The sequence below is a fragment of the Galeopterus variegatus genome, unplaced genomic scaffold, assembly GCF_000696425.1.
Source record: "Galeopterus variegatus unplaced genomic scaffold, G_variegatus-3.0.2 Scaffold72, whole genome shotgun sequence".
Lineage (NCBI taxonomy): Eukaryota > Metazoa > Chordata > Mammalia > Dermoptera > Cynocephalidae > Galeopterus > Galeopterus variegatus.
In genome coordinates, this window is record NW_007726183.1 from 55516 (window position 1) to 77601 (window position 22086).

Sequence of the window (22086 nt, forward strand, 5' to 3'; positions counted from 1 at the left end):
AAGTATTGCAGTCAAGGTCATCTGCTTTCTAGCTCCATTTCTGTTTCCCTACTTTCCACTTTCACGCCTTTCTTCCACTTTGTTCATATATTTTCCCAATTTCTTATGAAAACTCCTCATACCTTGACTGGTTAAGTGATTCTGAACATGGACAGGAATTCTAATTTTAAGTGAGCACATCATATCATTCAGGATTCCACACTATTTCTACATTGTGCTCTCCACTATGTGACTTAGCATTTACGTACTGCTAAAGGTAAGAAGGCATATGCAACACTGCAATTAATACAGCAGAGAAAGTTGACACAGAGCTTTTCTGTCCAGAGAATGGCAGTGTTGGGAATCTAGACTTGAATACTGATCTGCATAAAGTAACTACATTCTCTTGGGTGTCATCTTCCATATCTTGATATCCTTTCTAGAATGTAAGTTTCTTGAGGGCAAGTGTTTTTATTCGTTTGTTCATTTTTTAAAAAAATTGTTTTTCACATTATTTTCAATAGCTAAGCATAAAGTAACTACATTCTCTTGGGTGTCATCTTCCATATCTTGATATCCTTTCTAGAATATAAGTTTCTTGAGGGCAAATGTTTTTATTCGTTTGTTCATTTTTTAAAAAAATTGTTTTTCACATTATTTTCAATAGCTAACAGAGGAATGACATCAAATGGGTTGCTCATTAAATAAAGTTTGACTGAATGACTGCTATCTCTCAGGGAATAATTGGACTAGATGATGACCAAAATCTATCAATTCTAAATTTTCTAAAGTTTTATAGCTGTATTTTGCAATTAAAAGGAGGATATAAGGTATACATATATCCTTCAATATTACACAATTAAATGGAAACTAAAATGAATCATTATTACTTGACACTTTGGGTCAATTAATCCTGCCCCTCCCATTCATGGCAAACACTATTATGCTGTTAGCCTAAATCATTTATATTTATGATTTCCTTTATCAGCTGTGTTTTGCAAAACATTCTATGCCTTTTGCAGATATGACCCTAGGCAGAGTGCCATTTTAACTAAAATTTAATAAGATTTTATTTTCTACTCTGTTTTTTTCCATTTCTCTCAGAAGCTATCAAAGTAAACCACATTGGGCTTTTTATCAAAGAAACTCAAAGGTGTGGCTTCGTTATAGAAAAATAAAGCAAATTGATGCAAATGGAAATTGACTCCTTTAATGCCCCAAAACAGAAAAAGTCTAATTTTTTGAAGTGCCTGCTGAATGTGAAAAATTTTCCCACACTGCTCTACGTCATTCCTGTAGAAACTTTAAGATTCTTTAAAAGTATCTACAAAATTAGGTGAAGGGTAAAATTATGAATTTCCCACTTGGAAGAAAGTGGCTTAAATTCTATCCAATTATTTGCCATGACAACCAGCTAAACACAAAAGGGCTAGAATGGATGTAGAGTACTGCCTCTATAATCATCACTGTATGTCCTTCAAATCATGGATATGCAGCACCACTATCCCCAGCTACTTCAGGGCCATAAGCCTACACGGTAATTACATGCTTCGGAACACTCCACTTAAGTGCATCAATAATATAGTGAGCGAACATGTTCTTTAATTCTGCACCTGTAAATGGAGGGAAAAATAAAGAAAATATCTTTATCAAAAAAGTAAAAGGAAGAAAAATGAATTAGACAGCTAAATTATTTTTAAGCTGTTTTGTGAGGTCTCACTTTAAAACTCAGATGCTTAATAATTCAAGGTTTCCCATAAATATAGTCAATTGACAAAATATTTCTGCTTAAATAATTGCAAAGTTTAGGACATGAGAAAATAAAAGATAAAAAACAAAAAAAAAAAAACAATCAAGCTTGATATTTTATCTTTAATGTGCCCATTTCAACTGTGCATTACAAAATCTCAGGGCTACTTTTTTTTACATCATCATGTCTCTGTGTAACAGCTATTAATGGGATTTAGAAGATAACACCTGCTGATCCAGTACTTGCAATACAAAAAAAAAGAAAAAAATAGTTAACGCATCATGGCATTACAAAACTGTATTGTTCTACATGGTATTTGTAACACGTTTTAGAATGAGGGGTGTGTGTGTGTGTGTGTTTTATTTTATGGACTTGAAATGCATATTTTTCTCAGAAGTGGAAAACTAATATAGTCAATTCAACAGAGAAAGTATAAGTCATTAGAAGTTTTATTTTATGGACTTGAAATGCATATTTTTTCTCAGAAGTGGAAAACTAATATAGTCAATTCAACAGAGAAAGTATAAGTCATTAGAACTTTTGAGAGCATAAGTGGTTGGTATAAAACTATAAGATCTTCTCATCTACATATCCCAATAAAACAGAATGACTAATTTTTTAGAAAAATAAATTTCTTCTAAATGTAAAATACCTTTAGTGACTCCTTGCCTACACTGTTATGAAATTTCAGAGGAATTCTCATGAAAATTATGCACACAAAATGTATAATAAAGTTAAAATTCTTAGCATTGGAAAACCAACTTTGTGTTCCACCTAAGAAAACAAGAAAAATAAAGAGGAAATCTTTATGGTTACCAGTGTTTCTTATGCAAATTAGCGAACACTTTTTAACAAAGTCACTCAATGTGAAATATGCCTCTATGTATTGACTTCAAAATACAAGTGCTATTTAAATTAGAAAATCTTGACATAATTTCAGAAAATCCCTTAAACCTCAGTAAAATTAGATATGTAATGGTCCAAAATTTATAAAGGAAATAGAGAGGACGTACTAAATAACCAGATTATAATGTCTTGGTTTTTGAAATAATAAAAAGTTATTCCACAGTGAAGTTGTAATTGTTTTTCCTTGTCATTTCAGATTTGTAAGCAGTTGGATGTGCAAGTTTTACTAAGTTAATATTCAACCCATGAGTATCATCTTGTGTTCTGTTAATTTTCATAAATTTCCTTCTTAGAGATTGCCATGTCTCAAATGTTGCTTTTAGGACCAAGATCATTGATTTTTCTCATTATTTTAAACACACACACACACACACACACACACACACACACACACACACACACACACACGGTCTAATAATAAATACTTGTATATTTTGTGGAAAAAAAGCATTTTAATTTACAATTTGGAAATGATTGCTAAAACCAAATCATCATTATATTTTCAAAGCTACACACAGAAACTCTACCAAGAAGTTTCAAGTAACACTTGTTAGAAATATTTATTTAATATTAACTCTTTCTTTATGATCTTGAATTTGTGAAGATTTTTACTTTTCAGGCAGTGGATTTTAAAATTTGGATGCAACTCTTATTGTATAAATACACTGCTATTAAAACAGTATTCTATTAAATAGACAAACTATCATTTTAAAGTTTAAGACTCCTCTCAAAATGCAAATTATATTAATTTGCAATGAAACATCAGCCTATAAATCTGAAACAGCAGTTATTTCTTGAAGAAAATACAGATAATCATTTGAGAGATCAATCTTATCAGTATTTACAGTTTTTTTCCTCTTGCTGACACAAGCAGGCCAATTGTTTACAATCATGCAAAAGATATTAGCATATCACTGATACTTGGCTCATTAAACGTAGTCTGGAGAAAACACTAGAGTTGAAATTCAGGCTCCTGAGAAGGTTTTATGAAAAAAGTACTGGCAGAACCTTTCCAAATTTACAAGGATGACTCCCCTGGAATATCTTATTAATGGTACATATAGCAAAAAATGAAAGTGGAAATATTTAGGGTTGGTTGGTTGTCTAAATAACTCTACGTCTGTTTTTTGCTTTTTGTTATGTTTTTATTTCTGTTTGGCTTAGTTCTGTCTTAATGACTCCCCTGGAATATCTTATTAATGGTACATACAGCAAAAAATGAAAGTGGAAATATTTAGGGCTGGTTGGTTGTCTAAATGACTCTACGTCTGTTTTTTGCTTTTTGTTATGTTTTTATTTCTGTTTGGCTTAGTTCTGTCTTTTTGATTAGATGGTAATTGATAATATCGAAGCAAGGCAACTTTAAAATCTTAGATCACTTAATTGGCCTACATCTGTGATCTCAGTGAAAATATGAACAAGACTGTCACCTTCGGACAGGCAACTGAGTACAGGATATTCATCAGACATATAGAAACTATCTCTTGGTGTCATCTAGTGGTTGTATTTGATCACTGCATAAAACAAATGCCTTACTGGTCTTCTGAGTAAAGATTGTTTTATTACATTTGCTTCTGAATGACTGGAGTAAAAGAAGCTGCCATTTTTAACAGGCAAAAGAAGGTTAGTAGCAATCAAGCCTTTCTGGGCTCTTCACCCTAGCCCTTTGCTGCGCCTTCTTATAAGGTCAACACACATCGATGGAACGCTCAGTTATCCCACACTGGTGTGAAGGTGCTGTCTGCTGCCCCATTTAGGCTGCATGACTGAATGACTGGGTGATGTTAAGGGACATCCACAGCCAATCCACATGGTACTTTCTCTTAGCTGGCTGAGCAGCACTCAGGGGATTCTGACAGACTGAGCTGACATGCTAACAATCTGATTGCAGATGGCAATGGTAGGAGCCTGTGAATGAGAGAGAAGAGTCCCCTGACCCTCTTGTCATCTACTCTCTCAATCTTTATCCTAGGATAGGGACACTGCACAACTATCACAGGAAAAGGTGACATAGTGAAAATAACTTACCCACAAATGTGCTGAAATGTCATCTCTAATGTTATAGTTCCTTTAAGACAAACTATAATTTTTAATATAACTTTGCAGTTTTGAAAGGAAAGGGCACCAAGCCTGGGTTGAGAGAAATAAATTATCCAGATAATTAAGGCTAACTACTCCACTTTCTCCTACTCCCCGGCCCATGCACAGACAATAATAGGGCTCAATTATTTATAATTCAGGATTTTTTTATTTTACAAAAAAGGATTTTCTGTAAAACAGGTGTTTGAATGGCTCAAAATTATTATCATTAGGAAGAAAACTATTAACAAATTATAATCAGGAAATGTAAAAATGTTCAATTATCATAGTTTCTGTTATCATGGCCAATGTAACAAAGATAAGGAATGATTAAAAAAAGAAAAAAAATTAGTATGATACTTCATTCTCATTTTTCCATAATTACCTGATAATTCTGTGAGTTTTTAAAATAAAATTCATGTACAATTAATATTAAGAAAGATGTTTCTCTACATACTTATAGAAACATATTACTGTGTAAATATTTCTTTTGTTGTTGAATTTGTATTATATTTTATTAATATTGCCTTTTCTTTTCTATAGTCCTTTAATATTTAGACATCTTACACACAACCACAAACTAAGAAAAAAAATTGAATGAGAACATGAACAGATATAAATTTCCAAAATTTCTCTTTGCCTTTGTTATAAAAGAATTTGCTAATGCTAGTATTCTTGACACTCAAATGCGTGTACTACACATGTAAATTTATAGAAGTCTATAAGGTGTATGTGTGTGCACATACACTCATATACATAAGTATAAATATATATGAATACACACACACAATTATATGTATGTAAATACATAATCTCCAGCAGAAATACTCTCAATTCACCCATAAACTAACTCAAAATATAAAGGACCAATCAGCACTCTGCACATTCCCTCAAATCATACTTGCCTTACTTCTAAAAACAGTCACCAGACTAAATCATTTAACCTTATATTGTGTGAGAAAGAATAAAGTTTGGTTTAAGGTGGCTGTAATTCTGATCATTGGCTATACATTATTTCGTCTTATAGACAAAGTGATTGAGAATAATAAAAATTGTGTGGGGGGTGTATGAGTTTGTAGCATTCATAAATATCTTATCAAATTTGATTTCGCCCACAGGAAGTATCTTAAGTATGAATCATAAAACCTGGCATAATTTTCAGTTCATTAATACATTTTCAAAGCCTATTTCCTGATACTTCAGCTAAACTTAGAGCACAAAGAAAATATTTTTTTGACAAACAGGTGATTTAAGTATTTTATGTGAAGGAAATAGTGTTCTGTCTTAATTCTCTCTCTCTGATTCTATTTTAACCTTCTCAGTAAATACATACTGTACAAAATATATACTGTACTCTCTAAAAAGCAATTAGATGAATGTCTGCCAACTAGCAAATAGGAAATTTAGACCTCCTCATTGTTAACAGAACTACATCCAAACAAGAGCAACCTTAAGTAGAAGCTGGAATTGTTAGTTAAGCAGCAACAGAATGTCAGTTTAATGCATTTCATTATTCTTAACAGACATTCTTTGATATCTAAATTGGCTAAGCTAAGCAGCCTTATCAAACATTATTTTGTTGAGTTTTGTAGTGATACTTTTGGTACCCAGTTCATCCCTGAAAAGTCTACTGGAATTCCATTTTGTTTTCCTATAGTGTTAAGACAAAATTTTTTTTAAAAGGGGGTGGATTAAAAATACCTTCTTTTCATTTTTTTTTCCTATCTATCTTACATATGTAGTAATTTGTGGTTTCAACTCTATGTTTCCCAAATGCTGAAAAATAGTATTCCTCACTAGGGCAACTTCATGACCCATATTCCTTAGTAAGTGAATGCAGCTACCATACTGTATTGTAGCATTTCATAATTGGCACCTTCATCTCCTGTACCTTTTTGTGTTTTCACTTAATCTTCCCAAGAATACTTACACATTGAAATAATCGCCTCAATTTTACAGAGTACAATAACAAACTGGCTTAACTGAGATGTTAAGCAAGACTCTCAAGCCACATATCAAATTGTGCAACTGTGATTTGATACAAAGTCTGAGTTTCTTATGTAATTTAGTTTGATATAGATTCTTCTTTCAAAAAATAACATAGAATAATCACGAATTCGTTGTAATCTAGACCCAAAGAGACAATCCAGTTACATGCCAGTTTTCTGTTTTTTTAGACTGTCAAAATCCCTGTTTTACTCAACTACACATGAAGCTATCATGACCATGTAGCTAAATAATGGTCAAGGAGATAAAGCACAAGTGTGTGGGCTCTTGGAATTCCCAAAGGGGAATGAACATGCCCTCCTTTTACCCTCTTTCTTCCTTCTGTATGCTGTCAGATGTGATGGCTGGATTTTAAGCCATCATTTTGCACCATGAGGTGACATACTAAGAAAGAAGCAATAGCAAGTTAGGATCCTGATGACTCAGATGACATATTAGTCCTGGATTACTCATCTCTGGGCTACTTTTATATGAAAGGGAAATAAAATTCTGTCTTATTGTATTAGTTTTCTATTGCTGAATAGCAATGTACTGCAAACTTAGAGGCGTAAATAACAGCTGTTTATTATCTCAGGTTCCATGAGTCAAAATCCAGGTATGGGTCAGCTATGCCTTCTACTAAAAGTCTCAGCAGTCTGAAAACAAGTGGTTGGCTGGGGCTGCAAGCTCATATGCTGCTCGCTGGTTGTTGGCAGAATTCAGTTCATGGTGGTTTTAGGTTGGGAGCCCACATTTTCCTGCTAGTCATCAGCCAGAAATGACTCAGAACTTGGAGACTGTCTTTAACATATGGTCCCCTCCATAGGCCCTCTCAGAGTGTGGTAGCTTACTTCCTTAAGTCCAGAAGGAAATTCTCTGGTGTTGTGCCTCAAATCTCTTCTTTTAGGAAGGGTCTAGTCTTTTTTAAGGGCTCCCCTGATTAGGTCAGGCCCACATAATTAGGTCAGGCCCACCTAAAATATTCTGTTCATTAGCTCAAAGTCAATTGATTTGGTACCTTAATGGCATCTATAAGATCTCTCTACCCTTGTCCTATAACTCAATCATAGGATTGAAGCCCATTATAGTCACAGCTCCACAGTGAAGTGGAGAGGCTTACACAGAGAACATATATTCAGGGAGAGAGAATCTTTGGGGCTATTTTAGAATTCTGCCTAGCACTCTTGTTTCAGTTATTATTATTTTTCATATATACTTACAACCAAAACTCATCCTAAGTTGATGTTTAAATTTCATGCAGGAATGTTTGTTTAGATAAATACAAGGGGATTTCAAAACATTTATAGAAAAATTTGTATTATCTTTCTATTCTTTTTTTTTTGTCCTTTTTGAGACCGGCCGCACCACGCTCAGCCAGTGAGCACTGTGAGCGCATTTTTCATATATACTTACAACCAAAACTCATCCTAAGTTGATGTTTAAATTTCATGCGGGAATGTTTGTTTAGATAAATACAAGGGGATTTCAAAACATTTATAGAAAAATTTGTATTATCTTTCTATTCTTTTTTTTTGTCCTTTTTGAGACCAGCCGCACGGTGCTCAGCCAGTGAGTGCTGTGAGCGCACCGGTCATCCCTATATAGGATCCGAACCTGCGGCGGGAGCGCTGCTGCCTCCCAGCGCTGCACCCTCCTGAGTGCGCCACGGGCTTGGCCCTCTTTCTATTCTTTTTTCCATGAACGTTTGATGTACCCTCGTATGTATATCTCCCATCACAAACAGAGTTTTTTTACCAAGTATCTACACATATATATGAACTTCTGTTTTAGATGCTAGGAAATTCAGTTCTAAATTGATTGCACAAATACAGTAATAATTTTGTAACTTTTTTTTTTTTTTGGCAGCTGGCTGGTATGGGATCTGAACCTTTGACTTTTGTGTTTTAACACTGTGCTTTAACCAACTGTGTTAACTGGCCAGCCCTGCAATCATTTTGAATGAACTAGGATACTTGTCTTCTTGTGTTTCATGTCTTTCTGTGTTTAAAAAACCTTATTCTACATTGTGCTTAATTTTGCAAATCACCTCAAATTGTTTTTTGAAACCATAAGAAATAACAATACGAAAAATAAGTAAATGTAAATGTAAATGGAAGGTGATGGAGTTTGGATGTATTGTCCTCCCAGAACTCATGTGGAAATTTGATCCCCAGTGTGGCAGTTTGAGTTATAGGGGCAGATCCCTCATGAATGGGTTAATGCTCTCCCTGGGGGTGAGGGTCTGGAGTGAGATCTCACTTTATTAGCTCCCTCAAGAGCTGGTTGTTTAAAAGACACTGGCACCTCCTCTCTCTCTCTCTCTTGCTTCCTCTCACCATGTGATCTGCTTGTACCTGCCGCTGTCTGCCACTTTCCACCATGAGTAGAAGCAGCCTTAGGCCTGTGCCAGATGCAGCTGTCCCAAAATCATAAGCCAAATAAACCTCTGTTCTTTATAAAGGGTTAATGCTCTCCCTGAGGGTGGGGGTCCTGAGTGAGTTCTTGCTCTATTAGTTCCCGCAAGAGCTGGTTGTTCAAATGACCCCGGCACCTCCCCTCTCTTTTGCTTTCTCTCGCCATGTGATCTGCTTGTACCTGCCGGCTGCCTGCCACTCTCTGCCATGAGTAGAAGCAGCCTGAGTCTTGTGCCAGATGCCACTGTCCCAGAATCATAAGCCAAATAAACCTCTGTTCTTTATAAATTACCTAGTCTCAGGTATTCCTGTTACAGCAACACAAAATGGACTAATACACAAAGCCACGCTCTAAACAACTGAGCTAACCAGCCAGCCCCTCAGTGCCATTTTAAACTGCAAGATGAAATATAAAGAAATGGAACCCATGAGTAATTCCAACAAGAGGGCTTCAGAGACATCTTTACAAGTTGTGCTAACACAGACACCCAGAGTGCCGCTATGTAGTAGAGGGATGAGGGTGACCATGGGCCACACAGGCTGAAGACATTTCACAAACACTTTCCAAAGAAATTTAAATAAGATACCATGGCCACTGCCTGATGGAAACCGTCATAACAATGAGCATTGCAGCAATCAGAAACGGGATGTTTCACTTTGAACAAAAGCCTCAGGAGACATTCAGTGCTTATTACACAATTCCCATTGAGTTAGTGACTATTTGGAAATGGTCTGCTGACTCTGAATTACCCAGCCCTTTTTTACTTTACGAGTCTGCTACAGAAAAGTTGTCTAAATGTCAGTTTGTTGTATGGAACAGATGTAATTGCCTGTCTCCTGCATTTAAAAATCACAGATACTCAGAATTTGATGGAATTTAATAGTCATCTGGTCAAATCTTCTATTTTACTTATTCAAACTTGATCATCATAAAAGTCAACAGTTGCCATAAAAAGAACTTATTCACTTGAGGAATAATTTTTACTCTTCTGAGTGGATCAAGAATTACTGACATAATTCAGCAATGTCCTCTACTTAATAAATACATGACAAAAATAAAACATTCTGTTTCTGCTCAGTTTATTTTAATCACAGGTGGAGGGAAATAACTGTTTAACTGATACAAATCCCTGTTGAATGTGCTCAGCTCCAGCATGAACCAACTCTTGCAGCGATTATTAACATCTTCCATGAGGGGAAGAGCACACATTCCCATCATGTGAAAGGGCTTTCAGATTACTTTGCTAAGCGTTTCTAGTCTCAATTTGTCAGTGCTTCACATTTCTGTGGTCCTTTCACTTAACATCATGTCAGTACATCTACAGAAAAACAAAATTTTTTGACAGCCAAATTAAGCTTTAACATACTACAAATGTTCAAACACCCACAAATTCAGCTCATACTCAATAATGGGTATTTTCAAATTCCAATATTGAGCCCTCTGTATATATGTGTTTAGTGTGTGTCAAGGGAGATACTGCAAAACAAACCCTCTGGTGCTACTAGAGTATTGATATAAACTGGAGGAGACTTAATTGAATTAACCAGCTCCTTTATTTCATACTTCTTTTAGTACATTCATGAACCAGATAATCTCTTAATTCTTAATAAGTTATGTAACCTTATCTTCTGGACATCAAATTAGTTCCCATTATCTGATTACGATTGAATAAATGGTTTAATAAGACAGAAAATTTAAGATGTATGGGCCCAGTAGCCTAGGTTGTGGATATCCAGTGTATATATATTAAACTAATAACTTTGGTTCAAATATTTTTCATCCTTACTGAATTTTTCAACTTTACTGAGTTGTTTAGTTCCTATAACCAATATAATGAGTCATAGGCACGTTAGCTAAAAACCTTCTATGACTTCCTTGGCTTACACTAGTTTTATATCAATTTTAATAGTAGCAGAAAAAAGCATCTTTAGTATGATAAACATTTTCTATAACAGTTACCTTTCCATGGAAGTCTAAAATGTTATCAATGGGTTATTTATTGTAACAATAGTAGCCTTAAGCCTAAAGCTAGTCCTGCAAAGAATAAAAATTGAGCTAAGAAATTCTTCATGGAAATTCTCCATTTGTATGTGCATTGGGAGGTGGGGGAGTGCAGTATAGAAGCATGTTCCATTCAGCCATAGCCTCCCCATGGACAGTCCTCTCAGTTTAATAATTTCTTATGGACTATGGCAATGTTTTAAACTTCATCACTACTTTCCAGTGGAGTGTATATGGTCCAGCTGATGTGAAACAGACGTCACTAACAATCAAAGGGAAACACTGTTTCCACCAGGCCTGTGTCTTGTAAGAGACACTTCAGGACTGAGAATTTTCCACTGTGGCCCTTGCACACCTTTATCCCACACAGCTGTTCCTCCCCCACCCCTTCAGCACACAACTTTGGTTCCTAAATATTTCTCTCCAACCCTCTTGACAAAATCCAGATTGTCCAAAGAATGATGCTAATTTCAAAGAACAATTCCTCCATCCCCAAATCTAGCTGAACTTTGGCAAGTCATTCTTCCCTAAGGACAAGAAAATCTCCCCCTCTTTTCCCAACTCAGGTGCTCCTTTAAAGACTTTTCAAGTCAGGCGTTTTTGAATAAAGGCTTATGCTAATGATGATCTGGTTAATTTTCTTCAACATCAATTCTACAAGATGGTATGCAAATGGAAGGACCATAAAATACATTTGTGATTTCACATGCAGACATGCTTTTTATTTGCACACTTTCTAATTTAAAAAGTTTCCCTTAAGTTTCACAATAAAAATGTAAACTTTGGGCCATTAATCAAATATATCAGTTTCCTTATAAACCAACCTCTTCAGGCTCAATCAGTTTAAATTCCATGCCTCGACCAGTCCAAGCAATGAAATGAGAATTTGAAGGGTCATCCAGAAGAGCTACCAAAAACTGCCAGAGCTGAAGTGATCCCCGCCGCTGGTATGTGGGTCCTTCCCGATACATTCCTGGCTCTTGTTTGATGTCCCCTAAATTAAAAAAATTTAAAGTTTCTATTATTAGCAATATAATACCATTTACATAAAATTTACATTAAATCCATCACTAAAATGGTTAAACCACAATCACATTACGAGTTTCTATGAAATAATATGTTACCATTAAATAGAAATTAAAAATAGTTAAACAGTGGAATGTAAACCAGCAATATGTACAAATTTACAGAAAACTATATATAACATATACAGGTCAATATAAATGCACACAGGTGCAGAATAAATCTCGTATCAATATAAATAACATGCAGATGTCATTCACTTACAAGTTTTATATTAACTATCTTTTTTTTCATTGATTTCTTTGAAAATCATAGTACCTAATCACATATCTTTGCTTTTATTGTTAGTGCCATTAATTACTATTCTAAGCAACAAAGAAGGATAATCAATTTTAAGCTCTGGGCATTTTATCTGTACAAACTAAATTCTGCAAACTAAAATTTGTAAATACCTTATTTACATGCACATGACTCACTATTGAAAATTTTAATGCAAATATTTCAAAGCTAATTTAATAATATATTAAATTTGGAGTTACGTAATTTGCACTTTATATAAATTGGAAAAATCTCGTGAGTAATTCAAGCCATATTGGATTAACATTGTACCATCTTTCCTCCACACCTTCACATACCTTCATACTAGAGCTACCACTTTTTCAACTAGCAACAAATGAAAATTGTTTGTTATTTTTCTTTACCTCTTGTTTGTATTTCACTCACTTGAATTTAGCTTGCTATTCTTTTTCTAAAAGTCCAGTTTAAAAATGTATATGCCAGAGTTTTCTGTAAATAGATATTCTTAAGCAAGAAAGGTTTGTCTGTAGTACATTTATTTGGTATTAATATGTAGTGTAAAATCTGTTAAATAGATTATGACAATAAAGGTGTTAGTGTTACAATATTTTTGGTGTAAATCTGATCAGTTATCTTGATTAAAAAGAAAAAAAAACTCAGTTTCATGACTACTGATTATTTACTTCTATCTGCAGCCAATCATCTCAAAAAAATGTGGAATTTGTTATTTGGAGATTGAATGACTAGGTCCCTATAAGTATATCACTGTTAATGCATGAAATTCTCTTCTCCACTAAAGAGACAATTCAGACAATATATTCAAGTTGATCTATTTATGCTAAGTGGAGACTATAAAGCTTTCTAAAACTTTCTTTGTTAAGTACAGAGAAATATACCTCTTAAAATAATTACAGAAAGAACAACACTAAAAACCTAAACCAAAATATAAAATTATTCAGTCAATAGTTGCTAAAAATCATTATATTGTTTGGTTTTAACTAGAAGTGTACCTTAATATAGAAGGGTATGTTCGTATTGATATAAATGACAGTTTTATTTATCTCCATTTTTCCTTCTGAGATTTACAAATTTCTTCATGGAGGTAACTGAGCAATTATGCAGACAGAGTGAGACAGTGTTAAATTTTATAGTCTCTATATTGCTTCTGCCTATAAATGTAATAGATCGCACTGGCCACATACAATGAAAAAGTACCTCCCTCATTTTTCTTTCTTCTTGTTTTCCATTACTTATAAAATATAAGACAAATACTATCTTCCAAAAAATGTTTTCTTAGTATAAAATTGAAGAGTCTTTAAAAGTCAAAGGGAATAAATAATCAAGACAGCTAGTTCTCTAAACATTAGTGAGACTATGGCCTGCCAGATTATATCATAATTCTGTCTATAGTTTTGAGATTTTTTCTTCCGTACATGCACTTACTAATTTTCAAGATTTCTTAAACAAGAAGCTCACCCAAAATGAGAGAAACTGATGAAGGTCATTCCAAGAAGTAGAGAATTTATGCTTTGTCTCAAGAAAAAGGTGTATTTTAAGAATTGTGATAATCTGCTAAAGGTGTTAAATAGTACAGTTCACACCTCTGAAACACAAAAGTTAAAGCTAACATGTATTGTAGAATAACGCCAAAAAAGTGACCCCTGTTGGGATTTTAACCCTGTAACCTTGCATGAATTTAGGAATTTAAAGAGGAGCCAAGGAAGCAGATCCAAGACTTACCATCCCTTCTGAGAAGTGTAAGAGTAGCAAAAAGCTCAGCAACCTAGGATAGTCTTCAAGCAACTAATTAGAAATTGAAAAGCAATCTAAGCATGTACTTTGGTGTTTAAATAATGACAATTAAAAACTTCTGAGAGCTCTCAAGTCATTATAGCCATGATCCCCAAAGTTTGTACAATCAGCTAATCAGAGGGCCCTTGCTCGTTTCCTGTTAAACAATCAAAGCAGGAAATATGGAGACCATTCTGAAGAACCACTAAATCAATTAACTGTTCACTTTCTACCCAAGCTTCCTTGTAGATGCCAACTCTTGCCACTCTTGTCAAGAAAAGATTCTATCTAACTTGACACCCTTTTCTAACATCTGGGACCTTTTCATTGCAATAACCAGTGATATTAAAAAGGTAATGCTTTCCTAATTCCCTTTTAAGCAATTATAAAGTAATGCTACATTAGTAATATACATTTTCCCAGAAAAAACAAACAAACAAACAAAAACGGACTAACAAACACTAACTAAATGGGCAGTTATGTTGTTCCTGTGTTCCTTAATGCATCACTTTTCATGAACAATGAAAGAAAGGAGGCTGCATTAGTCATCATGCATCCATAGTAGCATGCTTTCTTCTCTGCTTTGTTAATTACAGGATCAGCTTTCAATAAATCTCAAATAACAAGCTGCATGTGCTCAGCAGGGCAATGGAAAAAAATTGACTCTCATAGGACAAAAGAAAAACATTTCTTAATGAGGGAAGAAAAGAAAATTTGTAATAGGTCAAGTTTAGCTAGAATTGAATGTATGATAAAAGATGTACATAGAAGTCTTTCAGTGTTTTTAACTGTTTTTAGAAGAGGCAAGGGTGATCTCTCCACTCCCTCTTACAAAAGTCAAAACTTGAAGTACAGTGAAAAACATACCATCAAATTTCTCTGGGACAACACAGGTGTCGTCATAAAATTGCCGGGGGCCCTTTTCAAACATACAGCCTGTGGGGGGAAATGAAATGTATTTTTATTTGTGATAGAAATAAAGTGCACAAACACTTTAAAATAAACCATTAACACTGAAATTGTGGTAGAAAATGACTCTGCCACTTTTCTTTGACCCTGCACACATTATTTAACTTCTGTGCCTCAGTCTCCTCATCTATAAAATAAAAATGACAGTAACACAACCTGCCACTTTATAGGGTTGTTGTGAGGATTAAGTGATTAAAAATATGCAAGTTTAGAATGGTGCCTAGCACACAGTGATACAAAGTTAGTTATTTATATTTCTTACTAACCCAAGCACACAGCTCGAGTAAACACAGTCAAACCTAGGATTTATAATGTATCACCTCCTTTTCCAGTTTCTTCTACGTTTCATTATTCAATGAGAAGAAAGGGAAATCAAAATGAATTACTGGTATTTACCACGCATTATTACCCTGATGCTAGGAAACAGATTTGTTTTACCCCCTTACTTCCTTGTAGAAATATTTAGGTAGGCTAAACTTCTCTTCTTCAATAGCAAAGATGGGGGTTGGGGGAACTTTCCTCTTTTTTACTGTAATGTAACTAAGTCCACAGAAAAAAATGCAAAATAAATCAACAGTTTTTTACAATCATTTTTTTTCCCCAAATATCCTTGGCTGTGAACCTTAATCTAATTGTTATTATCTTTAATTTCCAGGAAGAAATTTCATAGTTTTATTTCTCAAATGAATTGGTCTCTATGGTACGTATATAATATTAACAACAGCAGCAACAGTAATCACATTGCGTTTGTGCAAAACTTTTGATCTCAAATATTTTGGATTTACTATCCTATACTATCCTTTGAACTTCTACTTACACCATTCATACAAAATAATATCAGACCTTAAAAGATACATTTAAATCAGTCTTACTGATAGAGTGACTAGGTCAAGAATCATGCACCTATTTCCAGAAATCTGTTAATGGGGATTTTATCCAGATGAAATCATTTTTATCTGTTACTCTGCAGGTATCAACATCCGCTAGAGCAAAGCCTTCCCACCAGGATTACTACAAACACATCCACAATAAAAACATCTTCTCTAGGTTTCTATGTGAAATCTCATTTTTAACAATTGCTTGTCCCAAAATGTAAAATCTAGGATATTTAAAGGCAAAAACCTTTAACTCTACTGTGTTTTACTTCAAAACTACAACTTAGCCTGTAAAAGAGAAACTGAATATCCCTCGAAGATACATTTCAGTAGAGGGCAGTGAGGTGGACTAATCTATAAAGCATATATTCTAGTTTAAAAGAATGTGGTTGCTGGCAAAAAAGAACACAGAAATCCACTTTTCAGCTGTTTCTATGCATATGACTCGTGTTAAAAACTAGATATAAGATATCATGACCTGAAAAATCTTCCTTTTACTTTAAAAAGATAGTTTTAAAATAATGGATTAGGGAACATAAATTATCCCCCCCCCCCAAAAAAAATGATTAATTAAGTGACCTCATACTTAGTATGCCTGATTATTTTGAAAGGCATTTACAAGAAATTTCAACAATGGAAAACTTAACTTCTGTCCTGCTGGGGTGAGCCAGGAAGCCTTCTTGCCTCATATATATGGAGTGGCAGCTAGGCACTTCTGAAAGAGGAAACAACATTGGTCAAAGAAGATTCTGGAGTGGAAAAGGTGCTGTTATCAATGGACAGGGTGTAGATAGAAGAAAAGGTACAGAAACTGACACTAGTTCCCATGAGGGGAACCTGTTAACGTGCAGTTAACATTTCAGGAAGGTCCCACACAAGACATGGAAGAATGGGAACTATATCACGGCAAACATCATTTCTCTTGAACAGGCATATGAATTCAAAGCTTTACCCAAATCAACCTTGCTAATAAGGTCAGTTGTAACAGCAACCCTGCATAAATGTGGTGTCCTCAAAACAGCATCATGGATTAGAAATATGTTTCAAGATATTTCAGAATAAATTTGTATATGCCATGGCATTCTACGTACAAAGCAAAAATCAACAAAAGGCTCATTCATAGTTTATTTCATGAACACTAACAAATTATGATGAAAATATAAATAGCTAAATCTCTTATATTACTTTAGCCTTTTAAGATGATTGTTATTTCTTTTTCCCCAGATAAAAGCATGTCTGGATTTTCATTTTGTTAAGCACATAGGTCATGTTCAAAACCAATGAGGATCTAAAACAGAAATCCAACAATTCCATAGTAGACACTGTTATTGTCCTAAGAGTAAGGGCTTGTCTATGTGACCAAATTAACTCATCCCTGAGAAAATAAACTTAGTTAATGGCAATACTTGACTCGTAGCGGTGGTTCTTTATAGTAATTTAGAGATGGGAAAAAGGAAGGAAATATGGATTAGGAGACAAAATACTAAAATTCAAGTCCTTCACTTACTACTAATTAGGCAACAATTTTGGACAAATCATGTTATGTCTGTATTTCTACAAAAAACGGATTGTGTCGGATGTTCTCTAGAGTCTGTTATAGTAACATAGTTCCTTGATTCTGAATATAGAGGTTCACTCACATAATCTGAGGTGGATGCACAGTGAAGCCAATAAAACTTGAACTCACACTGAAGCTAATAAAACTTAAAGTTTTAAAGTTTTAAAGTTTAAAAAGTTTAAAGTTTTCAAAGTTTTTAAAGTTTAAACTTTTAAGTTTAAGTTTTAAGTTAAAGAACTTCCACTTTTGCAAGAGTACCTTCTGAGGCCCTGTACCTGATTATGTATTTGCAGTTTCATTTTCTTTTTCTTTAAGAGGGTTCCCCATATTTTAAAAGTTTCAAGTCCCACAACCGTGGTCCCGAATCTGCATATAACATATATAGGTTTTGCAGAAAAGTATAAATGCATGAGATCAAGTTCATTCTATCATCTGTATATATTTCTAAAGTCTTTTTTAGCAACATGTACAAAAATAAATTCATAAAATGCATATGACAAATGTGTTATTTAATATAAGAACATCTCCTTCTTTCCACCACTTACAGTAAGCACATGACCCCTGAAGAAGTAATGAAGAACACTTAAATGAATTGGAATTTGAAGACCCTAATCTCTTCTTAACTATATCCATCTATAGATTTTCTTGCTATAATAGACAATGAGCAATGTTTACTTGGCACAGACATAGTTTTCCCTTGGTCTGGAATGTTCCACCTTTAGAGTCTATATGGCTTTTATTTTATTATTATTTTTTTTGTAATTAGCCTCCTGATGAATGTCAACTAAAATACGAGGCATTTTTTTTCACAGAAGAAAAAAAAAGTTTATCCTACATGGTTTTAGTCAAAAATATCTTAACAGTATTCCATAATAGCAATATTTAAAAGTGTGAAAGAATTAATAACTTACAAATAGAAAATAGTGTAAAACTTCTTATTTTATTATACCATGCTTTCTTTATGTAAAGTTTTATGTAGTATATGTAACTCTGACCCTACAAAATGTTTCCTGAAATCAGCATTTATAATAGGGTTGCAATGGAGTTGATCTTCAGGTTACCAAATAGTTAGCAGTACACTTTAGCTCAACTTTTTAACCAATGGTACTTCAAATTAATTTTTAATGTTATTTTGATTTATCATCAGGCATAAGGTCCCTCAAAACAGCTGGGCCTGGAAGGGACAGTGTTAATGACTCTGCCATCAGCTCAGCAGCTGCTTGGAGGCAAGCATTTTGTTGTACCAATGTTGACACCCTGCCACAAAATGCTTTTACTGACTGCTGCACACCTGGAGAGCGGCTGTAAAAACAGCTGGCTTGCTCTGGAGGCAGCTAGAAGAAAACACATAGGCTAAATTCTATTACATGTAAGTGTGAGTAAAGTCAGGCTTTCCTTCCCAGAGGGGAAGAAAAGGAGAAAGAGAAGAAACATAAACATTGCTGAGAAACTCACTATTCAAAGATGAGGGAACACCTTATAAAAGTGTTCTAGCATAATATAGAATTAGCATAATCCTAGAAAACTGGATAAAGATAAGACTTATGGATAATTTCACTAATAGGTACCTATTGAAATCACTGATTTGTTGTTTATTGCTGTACTTACTCTGTAATATCTTCACAAATTCAACCTACTAATCTATGATATTTAAAATATACTAATGTAAAATTCATAATAAATTGATGACTTATATAATAAGTTTAACACCAGAATTTCCATTATATTTCCAAGGGCCCAATTTGTGATCTAAGTTCTAAAAAAATAGCTATGAATGACAATTTAGAAAAGAAATAGATATGTGATAATATAACTGTGTTTTTGCCAGTTCCTAATACCATTTATTACACTCTAGAGTAAATAAAATTAACATCTATCTCTTGAATTTGAGAACACTTGGCTAGAATCGTTTAAATCCAGTCTATCTTTAAAACTGGTGTTCTTTATACGGTCCAGAGAAGCCTGAAAAACTATGGCTAAGAAGAGTTTATTCCCATAAAGCAACTAAAGTCATGTTATCCTAAAGTGATATCAGTTAATTTATGACTATCAGAGTGGGTCAGACTCTAATCAAATTGTAGAAACATTTCCAAAGTGATTATTCAATCAAATGACTAACATGGTTAATTAGGAGCCATAAACATTGCTCTGAAGTTCATCAAAGTAATGACTTGCCCAGAAAAATTACTGCTAATTAAATTGCCTGCTGCTTTCATTTCTACCTTATCTAATAAAAAATCCAACCAATGAAGTTTGGCATTACATTTTAACTTGCTAAATGCTCAACTGAGATCCAAACTAGCTGAGCAGTGGCTTCAAAGGCAAATGGCAACTTCAAAGGCAAATGCATTGTGTCAGGGAATGGAGGCATTGCATATGTATTCCCTTTTGTCTTTCCATGGAATAAATCTTACAAAATTCAGAAAGAATGATAAACTGTAGTTTAACCTACACAAAAAAGTTGAGATGACAGCATATTTACATTACCCTATTATGCATCTATGGATAATAATTTTAGGATCATTAGAACAGCACAATGGTTACAAATATGTACCTTGTCATCAAATAGACCTGGTTTTGAATCTCAGTTCTGACATTTTGTGGGTGCATCACATTTAGTTAGTTATTTAACATCTCTCACTCTTAACCTCTTCATCTGCAAAATGGGAATAACAATAGTGATATCTTTCAAAGAGTTGCTGGGAGGACCATATGGGGTAAGTCATGTGCAACATTCCCACAGTACCTGCACCCAATATAAGTCAACTTATGGTACTTATTATTAATAACAATCTATTTTTAATTGATCCTCACAAGAATTTAAACTGAGTGAACCACATTTTTTAAAACAAAAAGTAATCATGTAACTAAATAAGTTACTTTTGTTATCTTAATTTGCTATTTTTAAATCACATATCACATGACATGGCTGATTTGTTCCTTATTAGTGTATTTATTCTGGATTGTTTTTCACAAATCTGTCTATTATAATCTATGACATTTCAAATATACTGATTCTAATTCATTATTAATTTATGATTTACAAGATTTAAGCCAGAATCTCCATTAGATTTTTTAAATACTTGGGGGTACATCTTTTGGACTTCTTTTCACAATATTACCCTCTGATTTTTGTTCCTAAATGACACTGTCTTACAAAGTTCTAAATTTAATCTATAAATTGAATTATGTAAATTTGATTTAGGACAAAGGATTTTTATTTACTTCAAAACCTGTGGATCAAAGAGCTTTATAACATGATGTTAGTACTGGCCAAATCAGCTTGCAGAAATTAAACTGCCTATAATTTGTTACAGATGAGTTCATGGTGATGAAAGCTGATCTAATATACTGCAAAAATTCAAAGCATCAAAGCATTGCTGTCATTTTAATGTACTGGCCAATGTAGGGGAAGTCAAGGAAGAAGAAGAAACTAACACTACAAATTACCCGATTTGATTAGTCCTTACCTTTAGTAACACTACTAAAGTTCTCCTCAAATTAAAATAAGTGGGCAAAAAACTAAAAAAAAAATAATAAAATAAAAATAAGTTACTTTCTCTGTCTCTTGACTTGCATTTTAAAGTTGTGCTGGGAAACATAATACTGATTTGGGAAGGTTTACCAAGGGTTTAACCACAAAGTGCAATTTTGAATTTGTACATGTGAAACTGTTAGGCACTCTCTGATTTGTATATTTGCTGCCCAGTTGGAAGAATGAAGATTCTCCTTTAGGACACGGTTTGCCTTAGTTTCCAGGAGCTACATCAGACCAGAGCAGAGAGAAAAGATTTGCCACGATTGTCTGAGACATCTCTAGAGATTGTTGAAATGCTTTGTTATCAAATAATGTGCAAACCTGGAATTATTTCCTTTTGTAAACTCTAAACAAGGGGGACAAAAAAACAAGCCTCTTTCATTTGTGCTTCTGGTTAAATTCCTGTAGCAATAATCAGTGTGTAACTTAATTAAACACTCAAATCTCTTGAAGTAAATAAGAAATCCAGTAAAATAGGAATAAGTTTGATGTTGTATTTTAATGTGGTTTTGCTTTCATATAAGTGTACAATGCAAATTTGGATTGACTATACACTTGACTAACTCCTTGCAGAGGTGATATGACAAAATCAAATCCATGTAAATTTGTGTATTGTATATTGATGATGGTAGAAAGCTTGGCATATTAGATATTCAGAGCCAAAATGTGTACATAAGCATACGAGGGTACTTCAAAAAGTTCATGAAGGGCCGGCCCGGTGGCACACTGCGTTAGTGCGCCGCTTGGGAAGCGCAGCGGCGCTCCCGCCGAGGGTTCGGATCCCACATATAGACCGGTTCCCACTCACTGGCTGAGCGAGGTGCGGGAGCAACGCCGAGGGTTGCGATCCCGTTGCCGGTCCCGGTCCGGTACGGGGGCGACACTGAGGGTTGCGATCCGTTGCCGGACACGGAAAAAG

At 34.2% G+C, this 22086-nt stretch overlaps 1 protein-coding gene across 3 annotated transcripts in view; it reads right to left on the reverse strand.

Annotated features, from left to right (window-relative positions):
• Positions 1-11851: 11851 nt before the first annotated feature.
• ETV1 (ets variant 1) overlaps positions 11852-22086 on the reverse strand; it is a 76821-nt gene continuing 66586 nt past the window's right edge. For all 3 annotated transcript variants that reach the window (XM_008578061.1, XM_008578051.1, XM_008578070.1), the window contains 3 exons: positions 16718-16786; positions 15095-15163; positions 11852-12110 (listed from right to left, as the gene is read on the reverse strand). In XM_008578061.1, the coding sequence (XP_008576283.1) occupies positions 11929-12110; positions 15095-15163; positions 16718-16786 (320 nt within the window). In that variant the 3' untranslated portion in view covers positions 11852-11928. The remainder of the gene's footprint in view (positions 12111-15094; positions 15164-16717; positions 16787-22086) is intronic.